This window comes from Etheostoma spectabile, chromosome 12, assembly GCF_008692095.1.
Source record: "Etheostoma spectabile isolate EspeVRDwgs_2016 chromosome 12, UIUC_Espe_1.0, whole genome shotgun sequence".
In the NCBI taxonomy this organism is placed as follows: Eukaryota; Metazoa; Chordata; class Actinopteri; order Perciformes; family Percidae; genus Etheostoma; species Etheostoma spectabile.
The window spans coordinates 20,290,157-20,311,744 of NC_045744.1; the positions used below are offsets into that span (position 1 = coordinate 20,290,157).

The window sequence follows — 21,588 nt, forward strand, 5'->3', positions numbered from 1 at the left end:
TGTGTGTGTGTGTTTCAAAAACAGATTCAGCCTATATGCTCCAAGTCTGAGAAAAATCCACTCACAAGTTTCTTTTGTTCTTTCCCTGGATTGTTAACACTTTATTTCCAAGGGAAGCTCAGTGGGTGGAGCTGTGGCTTCCAAATTGTCTCTGCTGGTTTTAAGCTACATGCAGGAGTTATCTCGAGCATGACGCTCAACCTTTCCCTGCTTTAATCATGGAGTTTTTCTCCTTTTTTCGGATTTGTAAACAAGCCACTTTGTAAAGTCTTCGCCAGCCCCAGGAAAAAAAACAAAAACACGCTGGAATTACAGGCGAAGATTAGTTCAAGTGACTTCATTTGACGCAGGGGTGTGTAAAGAGACGCTGAGTGCTGTCCCACCAGGCCAAGTGTGTCTCTGTTTGCGTTCAGTGAGTAGGACAAACTCCAATTTATGTCTGAATATTTACAGTCAAGTCATCTCCTCACACTAACAGATAATGTTACTGGTTTCAATACTTCAAATTATGAGACTTGTTTGAACAAACATATCAGACCATAAGTATTAATCTATTTATTCAGCGGATGACTTGTTGAAAGTCATATTGGCAATTTTCTTAAACAAGCTTGGCAGAAGCGCTCGGCAAATATCACTTTCTGCAAAGATGATTACATTGCTATACATGAAAGATGGAAATACTGTACAAGGCAGCTCAGGGCTGAGATGTAGCAAAGCACTCAGACATTAAGAGCCAAATAAATAGCCGTGCCTATTGAAAGAGCCACATGTGGTGGTAGAATAATTACATTACCAAGAACAGACAGAGACCACTGAAGTTATATCAAAGGTCATTTTTACTCCACACAACAGAATAGAACAGAAAATGCCTAACTGTTAGCTCTCAACAGCTGCTCATTTATACCAAGTGGATGTTAATACAAAGTCATAACATAGTCGATGTTGTCAGATTATCTCACACGGTCTGCTCTGCCCTCAGAAACGTCCTTTGCCTTTCACAAGGACAGACGTTGGCTCCATGGTTACCTTGTTTACAGTGATCAGTATAATATGGTATTCCTATGCAAACAGTTTTAATAATAATCACAGAAAAAGTATGTATCAAAATTGTTCAAACACGTGGGCACCGACACACAGGTCTACCTAGTCTATCTTTAATTTTCTAGTTTTTTTTTTCCAACTGACAGTCCAAAGAATATCCAAAGATATTCAGTTGTTATTTTTGCTGAAACAATATATCAATTAACACAATAGCTAGAGTAGTAGCAGATACATTTTCTGTCAAATTCTGTCGGCTTAATCTCAAGTGTATTAGTTACAGCAGTGTTTCTCAAACATTTTTCATATTTCATATTGTACCCCCTTTGAAATGATTACCAGTACCCCCTGACCAGCAAAAAAATAGTCAATGTAAAGAGGTAAATACAGCACCAGCAATGATAGATTCAGAATAGAATCACTTTTTTATAAAATATTATAATAATTCATTATTATTATTATTATAGGAATCATGCATGATGTATTTTGAAATTAGCATTTTTTTGCGAAAATGTCACGTACCCCCTGCAGTACTCCAAAGTACCCCTTGTGGTACACATACCCCTGTTTGAGTAACAGTGAGTTATAGTATTGAGAGGAATGCGGTTCGGTGTTGTCATATGAAGTTTGTGATGATTTTATTATTTGGACTTTTTGGTTGTACCTGACAGTTTAGCATGAGGTAATCATATTAAGAACAGTTTTCCTGGTATGTAATATATTTTTTGTATTTCAAACCAAAGTCTGCAGAGATTAAAGCTGCCCTGTAGAGTTTTTTTTTTTTTACCACCGTGAGTGGAGATGTACTGTACATATGATCTGCATCATATGTGCATCTCTGGTTTGGGATGTTGTTGCATTCTCTAAAGAGATTGGCTCTCTTAAGGTAACAATGTACATAGTAAATAAAAGATCTAAAATGAAATGCATAAGACAACTGAATCTTAATGGGAAAACAAAGCAGCTGACGAGCTACGGGTCTTGTAAATTCTGTTGTACTTTTCACCAAATCAAACCTTCAACCAAAGCGGAGAAATCTGGCATTTACTTTGTACCCTCCAGCCAGCGTCTGCTCTGCACGCCCCGTATGGAGCCCACATTAAAATGTAGATGTGAGCTCCACTCTGTCTCTTTTGTCTCTGCCTCTGGATTCATCTGTCTCTCCTTCTGTCGCTCTCTCTTAACCTCCCTGTGTGTCTTTCTTTGACTGTCATCCCGTTCCGTTAACATCAATCGTCCTCTGCTACCTTTCGTCCAGATCTCGCTCCTTCTCTCTGTCACTCTCTGTTTTCCTTTTCCTCCCTCCTACCCTACCCCCACCTCCTCCGCCCTCAGTGTGCGGTGATCCTGAATTACAGAGGGGTACTCAGAGCAGGTGTGCAGCTGGCCCGGCTACTGCCGCTGACTCAAATAAACACTGATAGGTGAGTAGTGAGCTGCTGGGGTTGAGGAATACAGCTGGCCTCTAATGCTGATGGACCTCCCCCAGGTCTAATGCTTGCCAGGGCCGGCCAGGTGCTGGGCAGCATATGCACGCACACACACCGAATGTGCACGAATACACACATCCGAAGCTACAAACGGACGTTAAACACATATGTGTGTCGGATCTAATAAGGATTCCCAGCTGCTGTAATTGCTCGACTCAGATAGTGAGCTGACAAATTCTGTTCTATGTTCATGTTCTCTGCTGCACAGAAAAATGGAGGTTATCATTTAGTTTGACTTGGAAAAGAAGAGTAAAACAAGGACACTGGTTTATCCTTGTGATTTTCTGGAGCAAGAAATACTTAAACGAGTCAGGGGGCCAACAGCTTTGGCCATTGGCTCGGCCACTCAGCGGCCAGGCGGGTAGTTTAAGGAGCATGTTCTGGTGGGAAAGACCGCGTTCTTTCATGAGCCGCTTTCCAGCTTTACATGCTGTAAATGCTTTGTCTTTCTGTCATCACTCCAAGGTTTCCTCCTGTTTCTCATTTCCCCCCTTCTCTCTTTTTGTGCAAACACAGTACAACAGCCTTAATTCTTGCCCGCTAAGCCCGGGGAAGGCGATGGAGAAAAAAAATCCAATAAACCTAAGCTCCTTCTTGACTCTCTGAGATGTTATTTAAGGGTGAAACGTGTTCGATTTTTCCATTCCACCTGGACGCCCTCACGCCCCTCTTGCCCCCCTATCCAATATGGATTCAAGATGTTCGTGCCTTTTTACCTTACCTCCTGCTGCCCCATGTTAAGAGATAGAGAAGAGTAAATACGCAAAGGGTGTGTGAATAATGCAAGGCGAACAATAAATGTCAGGGCTAAAAATTCACAATTTCCCTGTATTGTCTCGCCGGCATTTGCGGCATGTTTTATGCATTTTATAATTAGCGGGGGGGTCTCAGAGGAGACGAGGCCTGGCAGTTACACTTATTCAGTTCACTTATTTCTGTGCGATGTCGCGTTTTTAAGACGTTACAGAACATCATTTGAAAGGCAAATCTCACAGCTCCTCAAAGTGGGAAACCATTGCAGGAGTTCTTGTCTGAATCAGTATCACTTCCAACATGTATGAGCTGCATCGTATATCTATGCTGTACATTTATGATAGAAGGGAAGACAAACCTAAAAAAAAAATCAGATTTCCAATTTTATGTTTAAGTTCGTTTGCAAAGTTGGTTTAATCTGGTAAAATGGTTGGGGTTTCTAATATAAGGGTGGTATAACAAAGTAAGTATACTTACATACGTACTCTGTAACAAGGCACGTATAGGCTTGGAATGTGAGGCTGTCTTATTCTATAGTATGTAGTTTTGGCCCCTCCCAGGATGTAACAAACAGCAATTAGATATCTACCAGGTGGCACATTTTTAATTTACACTAGCTTTACCTCTGGGCCATATAGTACAAGGAACAGCATCAGCTTACCATCGCATTCATCAACTTCTCATCCTGCTTTTAGTTGCATAAATACATTCGTTTGACAGATGACTTTGCTAATTGCCTTTTCAAACTGCAGTAATCTCTCGCTGCAGCGAGCGAAAATTAAAAATGCAGTGCCCTGATTGTTTTTTCATGTCTGAGCCTGCATTTATCCACCTGAAATTAATTATCTAATTTGTTTGTAAGATAAATAGGGAATACTTAGGATCCCAATCCACTTAAAGCGTCCTCTCCGCTACTTTACATATCCGTCTGAAATGCTGATTTGTCCCTGAAGACTCAGCATCCTGCTAGTCATTAACAGTGTGTGTGGGAGCAAGCCTCTACTTTTTTTTCCTCTCTTAAGTAAAGCTTTGTCAAAGTGGCACCTTAAAGAAAGTGTTAATACAGCGTGTGTTTGTCTGCACCGACCAAATACGAACACCCTGTTGTATGCGCAAGCACTCTTCTAGAGCTCAACAGTCCCGCCCACAGCGAGTTCCCGAAGTTAAAATAGAATGCAATTTCTCCATTGACAATTGGAGTATAAGCTATAAAATCGTAACTGTCGATTTTAAACTTAAAACCAGCTACCCCATGACTAAGCGATTGTATATGCTCATTCAGATGACAAAAGTTCATTGGGCACCAACTGTTTTTTGAGATAAATGTCTTTTATCTGCAATGTCTTGGTTAAGTACTTCATTACCCAACAATCCTGATCAATCCCACAGTGATGCCTCTGATTGGTGTAACTCATGCTGGTGAAGAGGGGGAGCTGAAGGTACCTGATCTGCGGGCATGCGCAAGATGATAATCCTGTTTCACAAGGATTTATGATACTGCACGAATCACGATCTGTTCCCACGCTTCTGCCAGTAGCCTCCACCGGGAAGCTAACGTTAGTTTGGCTAACAGCTAATTTGGCTAAATGCTAGCTGCCTTAGAAAAAACTCCTTTGAAAAAATTCCTTTGTACCACTGAGTTACAGTGGGAGGTTTCTCACTAATCCAATTAAATAAGAGACATTTTCTGGCCAAAAATAAGAGTTTATTGAGTCATTTGGATCTTTTCACATCCGTAACTCTATTCAAAGATGACAGCCCCAATAGGAACCGGCCCGGATCTACAGTCCTTATTCTTAATGGGCCAGGCAGGTCAGAGAATTAAAGTCCTGATGCAGAAAACCTGAACAGAAAGACTAAACACAAGTGAACAATCATTTCTCAAACATCACAAGATCACATATAAATGTTGATCAAATGAACCAAGGAAATGTACACCTTCTTTTTTAGCATTTAAACCAACAATGACTCAACAAAATGACATATTTGGGGTGGAAAAAATTGGCCGTGCAGTCCAGTCTGAAGTTTCTTCCACATGTGAAACCTAAGCATGAATCGGCCTTACACTTTAACAAGGGGCAATGCCCCCATCTGTAAAATGTAACTTCTTTAGAGGAATGAAAGCAATGCCTTTCTGCATTTAATTAATACTCTAGGTTTAATAACAATAATTACGTGTGTCCAACTTTCAGGGATAATGTGATGTGCACATTCAAAGCAGTTATGATTGATTTTATCTTTATAAATACCACTTAGAGAGACATTGTGCTGCCTTCATAATTTTGGAGTGTAATCAAAATATGTGGACAGAAATGTCCATCAATCAAAACTGTGAATTCAAAGAAATTTATCACCATGAAATTAAAGCCAAGTGTTTCTTTCTTGTTGTTGCAGGCCAGTGGTAGGTGACTGTCAGAAGAAATGCCGGTCCTAGGTGCCCTAGTACATCACCACCTGGACCATGGCGACTCCTTGGCCAATGAGAAAAGAGAGGTGCTCCCATGGTTCCGCCTGCCTTGCTAGATGGTTGGTGTCCTCCTTGATGCTCCTATGGTTGCCGTGGGTGTTGCTATGGGTGCCGTTGCCCACCCGAGCTGAACAAGTAGGCGGCGGGGTACACGGCGGGAAGGTCCACAGTTCCCTGTCGTCGTCCTCGTCCTCGTCATCTTCCTCGGCCTCCTCCTCGTCCCCGTCCAGCTCTTCGGCGTGGGGCTTCAACACAAGGCAGAGTGGGGGGCAGCTGGACTGGCTGCTGTCTGAGAAGGGGCCTTTCCACAGATGTCCAGAGTACACAGAGTTCAGAGAGAGGTTCCAGCAGGGATTTTCTACCAGATACAAGATTTACAGGTGAGTGTGTGTGTGTGTGTGTGTGTGTGTGTGTGTGTGTGTGTGTGTGTGTGTGTGTGTGCCTGTCCGTGTGTGTAGCAAGATTTAAAGTATGAACAGGTGGGAGGAAAAAGGTGTGCTCTCTCTCATATCTAAGGCTACCTGCCCATCCTTTTAAGTAGCGCTACCCGACCTTTTTGGCTAACAACGTCAGGGATACTGCTGTTATTTATTTCTCTATTTGGGGGACCCACAAGAGACAAATAAAAGACATGAATATTAATAATCAAAGCAGCAGAGACTGACGTATCCTGACTATAGGTCAGACTCCCAAAACACTGGACCCTATTCCATAATTCTAATTCTACCAATTTGTGAGACCCTGCACGCTTATTTTCAGGTTTTTATGTATTTATGTATTATGGATTTCTACTAGAACATGTTTACATGCTTTAATGTAAAAAAAAACATGGTTTGTCTGAATATACCGTTTTCACTCTGTCTGAAATGCTTCGTCTCTTTAAGCCCCTTTCCTGAAAAAGGCCAGTCTGCTCTGATTGGTCAGCGCTTTTTGGGTATTCCGAATCTGCACTCTCAAGGGCTCTGCACCGTCATTGTATTGGAACTTTTTAACATATATATATATATATATATATAGTACAGTTGTGACATCACAACCATACATTCTGAATGCAGACTGTGTGCGTTTCTCTGTGGATTGAGTGTTTTGATAGTTCCAAAGTATTTATATAGCACCTCGACCTGCTTTTTATAAAAAAAAGAAAAGAAAAAAAAATGGAAATCTCACTTTTTATATTGCGTTATTATATTTTTATATTACATCCTCTTTTTGTGAAGAAGGTGTAGTCTCAAAGCTCAGACAGAGATAACACTGATGACATCCTTAGCGTTACTGTTCTCAGACTTCACAGAGCTGCTCCAATACCACAGAAGACATTATGCATTATTTTTGTCACAGGGTGAGTAGTACTCCTCGTTGTGAGTACACTGATTTTAATGTATAAAATTGAATACCGGGATATGTTAACTTGCAACCTCTCGTCACACGTTGAACATCTCGTTTAGTTTTTAATGATTCTTTGAGACCTAAAGAGGCTAAACTATTCAGTATTCAAGAAGAAAAATAAAAACAAAAGACAAAAATCAGATTGGAAAAAGGTACAGCAAACTAGACCTAATTGTGTTGTGGTGTATTCTGTGTAGGATGATTTACCACACGCTAAAATATAATCACAGATGCATGTATCGCTTGTAGTCTAATTTTGTCCAAATGAGGCCCTAAGGCTCGTCAAATCTGACTCCTAGTAATTAATTCCCCGCGCCATCTTTAATCAAACTTAAGTTTACCACAACACAAGGATCAATCGGAGATGAAGAGTTTAGTAAAAGCCAATTTACTGAGTACAGCATAAGAGAACAACACAGCTGTCTAACAGCATCTAAGTTTCCTTGGCGACTTTAAGTCAAAGCCGGTCCACCAAGATCTCAGCTCAGAGTTTTTCCTGTGACTTTATTCTCTCCTCACAGAGGGGTGTCTCCTAGTTTCTAGACAGAAACTGTTATCTTCACAAACGCGCGCGCAGACACACACATACACACACACAAGGCCGGGACCTTGTGGTGCAACTTAACTTCCTGTCCTGTGTTCCTTCTTATCTCATACACAATTCACTCTTATGCCTTAAGGGCTTAAACTACTGCTAAAGGCTCAAGCTTAACCTTCTATGCGTCAGTGACATTCCCTTGAACCACTTCCTCAATGACGGCTTCTTTTTACAACATGCACAAATATAACTTTACCTGCTAATATTCTACGCTGTGTACATCTTGCCAGCCGATCAGTCAATCTTGTTACAATCTCTTTAGAATGTTATCGGCCGTACTTACCGCTCACGGGAGAGTTCTGCAACTTTGCTTCACCTTTTTAACTCAGTGTCTCCTTCAAAGAATCTTAAATGCTGTTCACAAACGGCACCGAGTCTGAGGAAGAAGTGTTGTCTGAAGGATAAGATCAGGCATCCCTTCCCTTGCTGTTGCCCTTGAACTTCTTGGAGGGAAATGACACGATGAGCAGAGGCGGACTTACCATTAGGCAAAGGTAGGCAATTGCCTTGGGCCCCAAGCTACCAAGGGCCCCCTAAAACGCCTCATAAACTTATGGTTACGATTTGTTGTCTTACTTTTCACCAATTAATTATATCTCTAAACATTGTTACGCTAAAGTGTCATCCGATTGTCTAATTCATGAAGAGAACCCCCCCCCCCAGTCCCCACTACATTGGACTATTCCATTATCCTACTGCATGTCTGCGTGTGTTTGTAAACAGACAGCTCAGCAGGCTGTAAGCTGGAGGCTACGGACGGTCGAAAAATGAAGCGAAGCTACAGAAGTGGTTCTGAAAAAAGGAAGAAGCGGGAAGAAAGCTGAACGTTTTTAGCAAAACTTCTAAAGGCAACAACATTTTTCAAGACGGCTACTGACAACACTAACATTAACGTTAGTAAAGAGCAGCAAGAAGCCGGTGCTTGCGCTAGCAAAGCTAACACTGATGAAGAGCTACCCACCGGCAGCGTCAGCCCAGGTTGCTCTAGCGATGCGGGGGCAACATACAAGACAACCTTACAGGATCCTTCGAATGGAGATGGTTACGGAACTGCTGCTTTCACTGTCCATGATGATAACTAGGGCAATGACGAAGATGGTGACACACATAATACTCAGCAACTGGACCCTGTGAGTAGCAGTCATCCTAATCAATGTGTTATGATTGAAGATGATCCAGCACTCTGGCCAAAACAGCTGTCAGACAGAGAGCACGTCTTTCTCAGATAAATAAGGACTGAAAAGGGGGAGAACAAGGGTTGTGGAGGGCCCCATGCCTGTGTTTGTTTGCCTTAGGCCTCAAAATGACTAAATCCGCCCCTGCGGATGAGTAAACTTAAAACACTTGCTAATAACCTACACCAAACACCAAAGCACACTATTGCAGAGCATCCAAAAGAGAACAAGAGAAAGAGTCTACAACCTTGGCTTTGGCTCTGTGAGGTACCTTTGGCACAAAACCGCTAATGTGAACCTCATGGTGACGCGAGAGAGAAAGCCAGGAAGTCATTAGGATACATCATGTGTAAAACATGAATGTCGGCACCGGATTCTGTGTTGGACTGAAAACTCTGACATGCTGGTCATTAAGATTCACCATCTTGAGACGCGTCTGTACCACATGTTAAGGCATTTCATTTGATAATTGTTAACCCTCATGTTGTTCTCGGATCACATTTGACACTTTTTCAAAGGTTTTCATATCGGAAATCTGGGAAGTTGAATTAAGTGCTGAAAATGTCGAAAAAAACCACAAAATGTTGAAGAGTGACAAAAAAAAGGGTTAAAAAAAGCATGATCAGCATAAAAAAGCACCAGTAACATCAGGAAAAAAACGTGAAAAGCTGTAAGAATGTTGATGAAAAGCAATGAAAATGTGGAGAAGGGACAACAAAAGTATTTATTTCCATGGTCGATGGGAAGACAACACAAGGGTTAAGATATTTTAAAGCCGTCTATCTAAAGCAAAGGGATGGGCCGACTTAGTTATGCACTGCTGTTGTTTTTCTCTCCAAATGAAAAAAACAGTTGGCTTGTTTCTCCCATCCGGGCTGTATAATATTATATATATATATAATATAGTCATGTTCGGGTCACAGCTCCTTAATTGTGAAAAACATCAACAACAAACTTCATTCTAAGCATACATGAGTGCACAAATATTTCAATGTCACTATTTGACGTTGAGCACCCAAGTATTATCAAAGCAAAATCACTGAGTGAAATATATGAAACATTTTGCCGCATCGTACTCAAATGAAATGGAATAAAAAGGTGATAACAAGATGTTACGCAAGCACAGAAACAAGCACTAGAGGTCAATTTAATGAAATTTCTCTTTTCCGCTTTGCTTTTAGAAATACATAGCAATCTTTTTCTTTTGTTTCCAATAATGCAGCACTAACACCAGAATTCCATTAAGCCCCGTCTGTATATGAGAGCGCGTAATGAAAAGACGTATTACTTTTACTCGAAACATGCATTATTGTCAGACACAGCTCGTCTGTATTAAAGTTCACTGGATGGGTGGAAATTCAATTCAAGCAGCAGTATTATGATCGGTGTAACAGTGGAGGAAGGGATTGTGGGACTGGAATAACTCCTCTCCTTTTATTATAGAGCATTCTTTGTCTTCTAATAAGACAGGGAAAAAGGGAAGGAACAATGGAAACTTTTGTTTGGAGATTTAATTGGAAATGGGCATTTTTTGACTGATTTTGTGTCTCTATTTTGGGGGGAAATTGATTTTATGGAAAGCTCATCGCTGCAGTGATTAATGAGGTCCTTGCTTATTTAACAAAATAAAACGTGTTTAGAGTTGGACTCTGTGAGTGGCTAATAGGGATCAGAGGGAATGGTAAATGTATTTATTTTGTGAGATTAAAGTCAAAGTTTTATACACTTTCAATATATTCTAATTAACTAATTCAACGTTTTTTTAGGCCAAGGCCCCCTGTACATTTTATACAGTTGAGTTGCATATTAAACTGGGCCTTCAATAATGTGTAAGGCGGCCTAAATCCTTTATACATATCTTTTTATGGTGCATTCAATACAAAGCTTTTAAAATAAAAATTACTGGCATACTCATATATTTACACCTCATGTTTTTCATTTTTAAATGTGGCACATTAAATCCTTAACGCTATAGTGCGTAGTTTCTGCCGCCCGGACGCCACGATCTTCTGAACATAGTCATACTGAGAAATACAGAGAGAGTTTTGTGGGGCTGATGGTCTCAGGACCCTATTTTAACGATCTAAGCAGGTGCTTTTAGGGCGTGTCTAAATCCACTTTTGCTAGTTTGACAGCGGAATAAAGGGCGCCAGGCGCGCTTGTACCGTGGCGTATTGCTATTAAGATGGCGGATTTGCACCGCAATATTTTTATATGTAATCTTTTGCATGTTTGTGTGCTGCTGCGCTTCCCTGTGTGTGTAATAAGCAGAGTGTGCGTGCACTGTGCATAAGCCTAGGCACGTTTTACTAATGCGCTGTTAAAATAACAATGAAACGCTATGATAACTATTCACTTCAGACCAGTTTTTGCGTGTCAATGGCGCAATCACTTCCCGCTGCCTCAAGATAGCAATACGCCAAGAATTCACCTGAACACCTCCCTGTAAGACGAGAACACCCATGGGCGCAAAGATGGGTGCAGGTGCATTTGCTATTTAAACGACGAGGGCCCTGGATGGTCTTAAAATAGCAAATTATAGCCCTTAATTAGCTTTGTGGCAACTTATTTGGCACTGGCTTGAATGTAACGGACGTTCATAAATATTAAAACGTTACCAAGTACTTTTTACTAACGCAGTAAAACTGTATCTGGGGATGGCTGGCTAATGGCTACCTTAGCTGTAGGCCAGTGAACCAATCATCAGTGTTGTGTACATTAAAAAAAACATCTTTACTAATAAAATGCTGGATTGATGTTAATGTATATTTTTAGACATATTTTAATTTTTGTATTATTTGTAACCAACTGACAATAATTTGGCGGCCCCCCTGCAGCAACTCTGAGTCCCCCCTAGGGGCCCCGGACCCCTTGTTGAAGATCTCTGTTCTAATACTGTAGATAAAAGAGGAGCACAGAATAGAGTAGTGAAACTAGTGTAGGTTGTAATTCTGTCATATTTTTCTTCAAGCCCTCAGACTTGCTGATTCTTTCTGTTCTAAATTACGAGCTCAGCAGGATCAGGGGAGTTGTAGTGCAGGGTGGAAAGAGGATTTTTATGAGCAAGCATTACAACTTGAAAAATATATGTCATAGACACATGACTGTTCATACATTCAGCGTTCACATATCTTTGGATATGACTTCTTTTAAAGATGTCTGACAGCTCATAACTCCAAACTCATAAATCAGACAAAATCTTTTTTATTTTTGTTAAATTTCAGTAAAATTCAACATCATCAAGATTCAAGCAGCATTCAAAGGGGGAAATCACAGCTGCAATGATGCAATATCTTTCAAATCGTACCATAAATCAAAAAGGGTCTTACTCTAGACTGTGAAACTCACACTTTTCTGACAGCTGAAATACATCAGTATCACAGTGGACTTTGTAAGGGAAACTTTTCACCTGTCGTTCATAATTATAATTCAAAACCGGGTGTAATTCCATACTCATAATCAGGAGAAGATGGGTATTATATAAAGACATTCCTTTTTAATATAGCTACAGTTACAGTTTTGGAATTTGAACCCATACAGTCAGAGGTATGACCATATATGAACATTGAATTTCTATTGAACATTATATTGTTCTTATAATATAATGATGCATTTATTCAATGCTCTCATTGTTTATTATTTCTACAGGGGCCAGACATTTGCTAAGCCCCTGAAAGACCTCAGAATATATATATATATATAAATGTACACACACACACACACACACACACACACACCTATACATACGTACTAGGAGGGACTGTAGTTGTTTAACTCTGCTCAGGAAAAGTGTTACATACAGTACACTACAGTAAGTTGACATTCATCCGCACTAACATTTTCAGTCCGTTTCCGTAATGATCTCCACACACACACACACGTGCATGAACAAAGGAAAGCAGCTAAATGCGTTTTTCTTTGTCGTATTTTGGTCAACAAACAACAAAACGGTGCATCACAGCCAACATCTGGCCAGCAGTGAGACAGATCTTTTAGTTTAGTTTAGTGCGGTGATTTTCAAAGAGGGGTCTGTGGCACTCTGCCAGGGGGTTATCATGATATTAAAATTCTTTTTAATAAAAATCTATATACAGTTATACATATAAATACACATATACACAGTGACCTTATTTATTAATTTCTATTGATTGATTTCAATGTCGATTGACATCGCTCAACGCACTCAGTTATTGTAGAAGGATTGTTTCGCCCATGGTTAACAACTCTGGGCTGACCCACCAATTCATTAGTACCGTTAACTGTATAGATAGACGACTAATGTAATGGTAATTTAGCCAGCTCGCCGTGTCTGTCTGCGTTACTTTCCCCTGCTAGAGAGGGCAGTGTGTACCCAGACAAGAGGTCTGTCGGTGTGTGTCCAGAGGCCGTCAGCTGTCTGGTCTATAAATAATCCAGTGCAGTCCTGCGCCAGGTCCAGAGTTCATATTGGCTCCTGTCACCATTATCATTATTCCAAATTTAATACCAAATGTGATAGATATACCCTGCACCCGCTGAGGCTGCAATTGGAATCTCCATTTCCTCTACGTGGAATATATTATTTACATAAAGCCTATATATTCAGATTTTCAACTTCCCTTCCCCTCTTTCCGCGAGCTCTCTAAAAATAGATTCTTTTAAAAGGTGTCACGGTTGTTTGTACTGTCAGACATGTAGACTTGCCTGAAGACTGTGTTCTAATTATCTGTGGCATTTTTTGTGTTCTTTGACCGTTGCAGAAGTTGGCTGTTTCAAAAAGCGTACAGAACTTTTGAAGTGAATCATACAGGCTCTCACTTCACTTTCTCTTCTTCTCTTCCTGGCTGCCTTTTGTTAAAGAGAACATATCAGGAAAAAGAGTAACCTTTTTCCGTGCTTGTGCACATACATTCGGGTAACTGGAGTGTTTACCAACCCACAAACTCTAAGAATAAAACAAACCAGTCTGGGTTTTTTTGGGCTGCCTAAATCAGAAAACATGACATATAACGAGCCGTTCAGATTTGGAACCCCTTCCTGTCACATGCAGGCTCATTAGAATATGCCGCCATACATTGTGTACCTCTTCACACGGTTTGAGAAATACCTTTCCAAAGGTGCAGCATATTTTTCACCCAAGCCAATCAAAACACTCACTGGGCTTCTCAAGAGGGGGGCTTAAAGAGACCGGTGCTAAAAGGAGCGTCTTAGATAGACAATGACTACAGGTATGTGACAGACACTATGAGAAAAATAATGTGTTTTTTAACATTAAAAAAAGTATTGAACTGCAGGAAAGAGGGTCCTTTTCATTAAACTGGGCTGTCTATGCCGTAGAATGGCGCAAACATTTTTGAAATGGATGCTACATGAAGAGAGAAAACACCGAAAAGAAGCTGTAATATTCTTTTTCGCTTAAAAGGTAGAAAACCTGCAACTTCCAGAATGGGTGGGTGACGTGATGCACACATATTAATTTGGCGGCTGACTGGTATCCAACAATCTCGTTAAATGGTAAGCTGGAATATGTTTCCGAAAACATTTTGGGTTTAAGGGTTCAGGTAGATTTAAATAGGCAATGCAGTGAGAGAATCGTGGCTTGAACAGCGCTTCCTAGTTTTACCCTTTCATCTGAGTTTGGTCTGAGTTTGAGAGAGAGAGAGAGAGAGAGAGAGAGAGAGGGCCGGCTGTCTCTTGACTCATTTTTTGTTCAAAGGCATCACTTGGAGGTTTTGCTGCTGGCCTCTGAGTAGGGACATCTGGGCATTTGTAAGATGGAGGGACGTTTACCATAGTTAATTTGCAGATACTACCAACGGTGATACAAAGTCAGTTTAAAATCAGCAAAGTATCCCTTTAAAGCATGTAAACATGTTATAGTAGAAATGCGAAAATACAAGTATAAACCTGAAAATGAGCATATGTCTCCTTTAACTTTTATTGTGGAAAAGGTCAGCTGAGCGTGTGAGGATGTGTGACGGCCTGGTGTCAGCTGTGTTTTCAGCTGGTGCCTCTGGCGGTCCTGTGCTGCTTCTCTTGTCACTTGGATGGCAGGAGGTTTCAAAAATCTCTCATTCAGGCAGAGCTTGTAGTCTCGCATTGCAAGACCTTCTTCCACAGCGCTTCGAAGGAGGGTCTGGCTAGTTCAAACAGCAATCCCGGGATTGGACAAAAATCGTGCTCTGGATAGTCTAGCTAGCTGTCTGCATTTACCCTGCAGAGATCTGAGGAGCAGTTAACCATAGTCCTCAGAAATCCATCGTTAGTTTAAAATGCCAACACAAAAAAAGTGGAAGGTGACCAAAAAGAAGATCCAGCGGACATCCGGCGGAATTCCCACTAGCACGTGAACAATCCCGGAAGGGGGACGTCGCCGATATAGACTAACATGCTTGTAACGGTATCCTTTAGTACTAATGTGTAGCTGACCAACTCCTTATATGTGGAGTCTATTCACTCTCTAACTTGAAGTGTTTTTTCTTTCACAATCACAGACTCTGCTGTCTACCCGTCCATTCTGTCTCCCTTTTCCTTGACTCAAGTGCAATAGAAAAGACAGCATCACTTACAGATGAGGGGGAAGTGCAGTGCGAAGTGGCAGGTGAAGGTTTCGTGACATAAGTGGGGCAGATTGTCATATAACTCTGCTTTTAGCTGTGGGACACTTCCAGTGAGCATCTTGACAGCAACATGGCAAACTCCTCCTGATGTGTTTATCTTACACCTCGTAGCTTTTTAGATTTCTTTTATTTTTTCGTTTTTGGCAAATGTATAAATCATGTAGCATTAACATGGATCATTTGGATTGGTGTCGTAGAGCTGTGGCTGAATTTTTGTGCTTTAGCATTTTGATACATTCTCGCTCCGAAGGCACTGGGGGAGACACTGGTTTCAATCTAGTGTTTGTTTTTAGATGCAACCTCCATGTGATCAATACGGTATATGAATGTTTGCATGCAGACAACAGATTTACAAAAGTTCAGCATTTTGTCACCAGCGTGTCAGATCCTGTGGTGGACAACAAAAGGAAACAGCAGGAGAACAGAAACCGTTTGGGATGCAGTTGTAAGAACATAAACCTTAAAACAATTAGAACTTTTTATGAAATTGTGTCTGTGAAAATATGGATATACAAGGGTCTGACATTGACACCGGAAACCTTTGGATCTTTGGATCCCATGAGTGGTGGTTTGGGTTATCTTCTGTTATTTTGTAGCCAGTGGATTGGCCCTGTCCTGGAAATTATACCCTTGGACACTTTGCGTCAATATAGAAAATGTCACCTTTTTCAATCCTTTTGACGTTTTCAAAAAAAATGTTTTGTCAGTGTTATCAATGCTTTATTCATCCATGGTCAATTAACCTAATTTACCAGTATGAAATAATACCTAATTTTTTAGGTAGTTACAAAAAAAAGCAGATATTATTAATTGTTTTGACTAATAGTCCAGAGATTACAGGATTTTGTCTCAGTCTAGACTGGTTTATGTCAAGGATTTAGTCAAGATTTATCCTGATTTTTAGTCAGGATACAGTTTAAAACCATTTAAACACCCAAAACTTGATGGAAGTAATCAATAATTTGACCTGGGATAACGTATCCATGTAAAGTTCAACCATATAATTTTTGGGCAATTTGGTTGAAAGAAACCCATATTTGTGATATGAAACACTTTTAACACGGGTCAAATTTGACCTGAGGACAACACAAAGGTTAAAGGCTTCATTTTTCAGGCCCGAAGGTTTTTGCTTGACTGCAACCAACTTACAAAGTTGTCTGTGTAGATGGTGGATGTACAAAACGCAGGACTTTAAAGCCAGAGTCTGGGATTCACATCCTGAAGGACTTTGGTTAAGGTTAGGGAAAGATCAGGTTTTAAGTTAAATCACAAGCCTCAAATCAAGTGCATAACATTAGTATTAAAGAATATAGTACATCAATGTAAAGTTGAATCATTCTGCATCCCTATGAGTGGATATTGTATGTGACCTGCCAAATATTAACATTTCCTCATTGTGTTAATAGAAAACATAATCTGGGCAGCATTACGTTGCCTTCGAAGCGTATTTGCTGTCCCATTTTCTCGGAGATCAGGTTAAAACTGCATCACTCCAGCAGGTGAAGCTCTTACTGTCAGAAGTCTTTGTGCACTAAGCCTTTTTCTTTCATGACATGTTGATGCAGACTCCCGTTTCCTTTAGCAGCTGTTTACAGTTTGATATAAAGATGTTTCTTTGTCACTATGTAACTGCCATTTCAGTTGGGATGGTGAATGAAGTCACCCATCACTGAAAGCAGTCCTAAAAGCAAGAAGTGCGTCCATATAACAAATGATGAAGTCATGCCTCTCATCTCCCCTCCTCGCTATCAGATAGTCATGGCTGCCCTTGCGTATGTGCTTTGTTAATGCATTCCCTAATTTCTGGGATTGTTTATGGTTTTTGATTTGATTGCTGCATCCCCCCGCTACCCACAACAACAGAGCACTTGTACACTTCAGCCTACGCGTCCTATACTTAAAGTAGTCCTCAAGAAAAACTGGCACACTTCCTCCCAGTTTGTATGAAACAATGACAGTGGCAGTGAAACAAGGCCAGTGGGGGCCTGACAACATGGTCCAAGGACTCACTGCCAAGCCCTCTTTTTTACAAGACAAAAGCAAAAAACAACCCTATCCAAAGCTTTGGATCCAGGTAGTCATATTCTACATGAAGTACATTTTAAAGAAACATTTAACTTGTCTTTCTTTTCAATTTGGTGTATTTCTGTTTAGTTTTTTGTTTTTTGAATTATAGAAAACCTATATAAAAGATTATAGAAAAAACTTGCTTGTGTCTCACAACATGATTACAATATTCTGGGTAATAATAGAAATGCTTATCATTTCTGAGTGTAGTACCGAGGAACATCATTTCATGAACATTTTACAAAATTGGATCAGTGATGGTGGAGATAGTGCAGTGATAGAACAGTGGAAAGGTGAATGAAGAGACTGGCGGCCCAGATAAAAATCATAATTTTGCAATTAGACCATAATTAGGATTATAGCTAATTTGCATCTCATGAAAAAGAAAAAAAGTCACACAGACACTGCGGAGAAAGCAGTGACTCCATCACATGTAAAAAAGCATCTCTCTGTGTTTCTAATTGCACTCCTGGGACCTTTTCTAATGCTATCTGATTGTTATTAAGGAAAATAAGCGCCCGCAGTCTTTTCTCTACATTAACTTTCCACAGGGCAAGATCAAAATTTGCTGCTTTAATTAGCTATTCATAAAGAGTAATGGAGATGGGGAAACATGTTAGCCACATTTGCCTCGGTTAACTCTAATCATTGCACAACTTTGATTAGAAGCTACAACCTGAAAGTGCTCCTATTATGCTTTTTTTTTTACTTTTTCTCTTTCCTTTATTGTGTTACAGTATATATCTTTTTGTGCAAGTTATATGTTTACAGAGTGAAGAAGCCCAAAGTCCACCCCAAAGGGAGTTACCATCTTCCAGAGAAAACACTGTTCACAAACTGCTCCAAACAGCTCTGTTGGAGATTGTATTCCAGCCTTTACTTGTGTGATGAACGTGCGTCCCTTTCTAACACACGTTATAAAGCTTGCTTAGCTGCTAGCGTGGCACGCCCTCATACTCTGCATCTGACTGGCTAGTAGTCCTTACTGCAGATGTGCAACTCCCAACAAAGATGGAATAGAAGTGCGATGCCTCACTCTGTAGCTAAAACAGAGAGCTCAACACACAGGGGGAAAAGAGGAGCTGCAGCAATGTGCAGTACAACAACAATATGGTGTTTTTTTTTAAATTAAACCATGTTAACCTATTCTGGTACAACATCTAAATGTTGTACCAGATGTGGGGCGGCTGTGGCTCAGTGGTAGAGCGGTTGCCTGCCAATCGGAAGGTTGGTGATTAAATCCCTGGCCCTGCAGTCCCATGTCGAAGTGTCCTTGGGCAAGACACTGAACCCCGAGTTGCCCCCGACGCTGCGTCATCGGAGTGTGAATGTGTGTGAGTGTTTATCTGATGAGCAGGTGGCACCTTGTACGGCAGCCTCGGCCACAGTGTATGAATGTGTGTGTGGATGGTGAATGGTTATAAAAGCGCTTTGAGTTGTCGTTAAGACTGGAAAAGCGCTATATAAATACAGCCCATTTACATTTGAATACAATTATAAACCTCAAAAGGAGCACTGTAAAGCCCCCCTCCAATCAGTGTTACTTCCTGTTTAACGGTTGACGGTTAACCATTCTCAAGCAGACAATGGTTGTGTAGATAATAGTCTGACATTATCCATAACCATGGCAACCATATTGCAGCTAACACGATGGCATCTTTGTAAACAGCACAATTGGTTGCAGGGTGCCAACATTGTCAATTTATTTTGTTAAGTTGATCTTGACACAGGACTACCTAGGCATGTCTTGAGACAGTTGTGAAACCTAAAGCCCAGTCCGGACCGAAGGTTAGCGACGAGACGAGTGGAAACTTACAACTACTTGCAACGCACCGTCTGCAGCGTTCTGAAACCTTCCAGTTCACACCAATGGGACGAGACGGTCTTTCATCTCCAACGAAACAACTCTTTGTACTTCCGTCCTAACTTACAACTTCCAGGCTTTTTGTAGCTGATATATCATTTGTTAAATATGAATGTGGATTATGTTAGTGATATTAAGTGGTGGGTGCTACAGTTGCATTTCTAGTAAGGCTTTGTTCAATTGCCGCTCGCTCGACCACCGCTCGCTTTCTGTGTGCTCGTTGAGCCTCCGTCTGAAACTCTGCCTGAGTCCTTTTAAAGTGGGAGGAAACGTGTTATACAGGGTACCATTGTCTACTGTATGTATGGGGGTCCCTGACATTAAAAGATTTTGTAAAACCCTGGTTGAAATATCCCATCAAACAAGCAATTCTATTTAGTAATTCACTTTTTCAGCTTCTGCAGTTATTGATTCTTTCTCAAAAATATGAAAGCACTTAACTTATGTGATATTTTGTATTTAAAGCTGTTTATTTTAAGGATAAAAAGGGTTAAAAGACATACATGTTTGACACTGCGTAGCATCTTGAACAGTGCAATCAGTACGATGGACCAAAGTACCTGGGGGAAAAAATGACTCAAACTTGTACCGAAGTAGTTGTTGATTATCCAGTCAAACAATACATCACCTCAAACTCCTGCATGAAGAGTGAAGAGTCTCATCTGTGTGGATTTGGATGTGAAAGAACACAGCCCAGCAGGGAATAATAACACTCTTTTATAATCTTCATCTGTCTGAAATGACAAAGCAGACCCGCCAAGCAGTTCTTATAAAGACAGAGACAGGGACTCTGCCTAATTTTCACTTCTACTTCTGGTGGACTTGAAAAAGATTGGCTGCTGATGAGACACAGGGCTTAGACTGCGGGCTTCCTCTGTGGTCCACAACATCAGAGACACAAAGCGCTTAGCGTGAACAGAGCAGCGGGGCAGAAACAGGCCTGTGGCTCAGTGATGGAAACAGTCAGGCGGCAACAGTAGGATACACTTGCCTGTTGGGCACACTGTGTGTTGTGTGTGTGTGTGTGTGTGTGGTGTGTGTTGTGTGTGGTGTGTGTGTGTGGGTGTTGTGTGTGTTGTGTGTGTGTGTGTTGTGGTGTGAGTGTGTGTGTGTGTGCGCATGCTTTTTTGTGTCTGACCAAAATAGCTCTCACAAAAGGACATAGCTCAAATTTAGATCACACACTGCCCTGACACACACAAACACAGAGGGACTTAGCAGTTGTTAACATCTCTATTTCATAAAGGGATGAAACAAAAGAAGCAGCTGTGCATATTACCACTGGTCTTCAACACCAGCCGGGTCCAAACACAAATACACACACGCACACGCAGACACACACACACACACACACACACACCACACACACACACAGATTAAGAGAATACACAGGAAAATCACAAACAGTACACACTAAGATAGGCAGAAGTATACATACATGTAATTAAAAGCACAAGAGAGAATGGCCAGACAGTTATTAATTAGTAGTTAGTTTGTTTTTCAGCCAGTAAATAATTCTTGAAAAAAAGCACAGAGTTTGACTTCCTTTGCTTCGATTTTATACAAAAGAGATGACAAGAACATCCCCAGTAGTAACAGTTTGTGTCAGCTTTTGAATGTGCCACAGAATTCAAACAAAAAAACAGTGCTCCATCAGGGATTTATGTAATGAATTAACCTAGGGCTCTCAGGGAGAAGATCATGAGTGATGTATTACCTTTTTAAAACATACCCAGCAATGATTGTGTGAAATAAAGTAAAACTGCTCTGCAAAGCGGCAGGTGAATATGAAAGAGATCTTGTCTTTAGAAGGTGAATAGTTTCAAATTGATGTGAGGCTCTCTCCGATTTCACATTAACCTTTCATATAAGCTATTTGCCATCGAGAAGAGGTTTGGTTTACAAAAGGAATGCAAAGCTAAATCCGTCTAAACAAAATGTGTCCAGAAGACGAGCGAGTGAGAGATGAGTGTGTGGGTGTGTGTATGTATGAACCTGTATGTCTTCCCATTTGGCCTCTATCCAATAAATACATCACAAACTAACTCATAAAAATTGTCGTTAAATTGACTTGAGCTTTTCAGCTCACAAAGTTCACAAATAACTTTAAGTTTGAGGAACATTCCACCAAAAAGCTATTGAATATCAATA

The 21,588-nt window shown here is 40.6% G+C and overlaps 1 protein-coding gene across 1 annotated transcript in view; it reads left to right on the forward strand.

The window, feature by feature from the left end:
- Positions 1 to 5,681: 5,681 nt before the first annotated feature.
- LOC116698572 (BMP/retinoic acid-inducible neural-specific protein 3) overlaps positions 5,682 to 21,588 on the forward strand; it is a 124,480-nt gene continuing 108,573 nt past the window's right edge. The window contains exon 1 of the mRNA XM_032530554.1: positions 5,682 to 6,128. Coding sequence (XP_032386445.1) covers positions 5,743 to 6,128 — 386 coding nt within the window. The 5' untranslated portion in view covers positions 5,682 to 5,742. The remainder of the gene's footprint in view (positions 6,129 to 21,588) is intronic.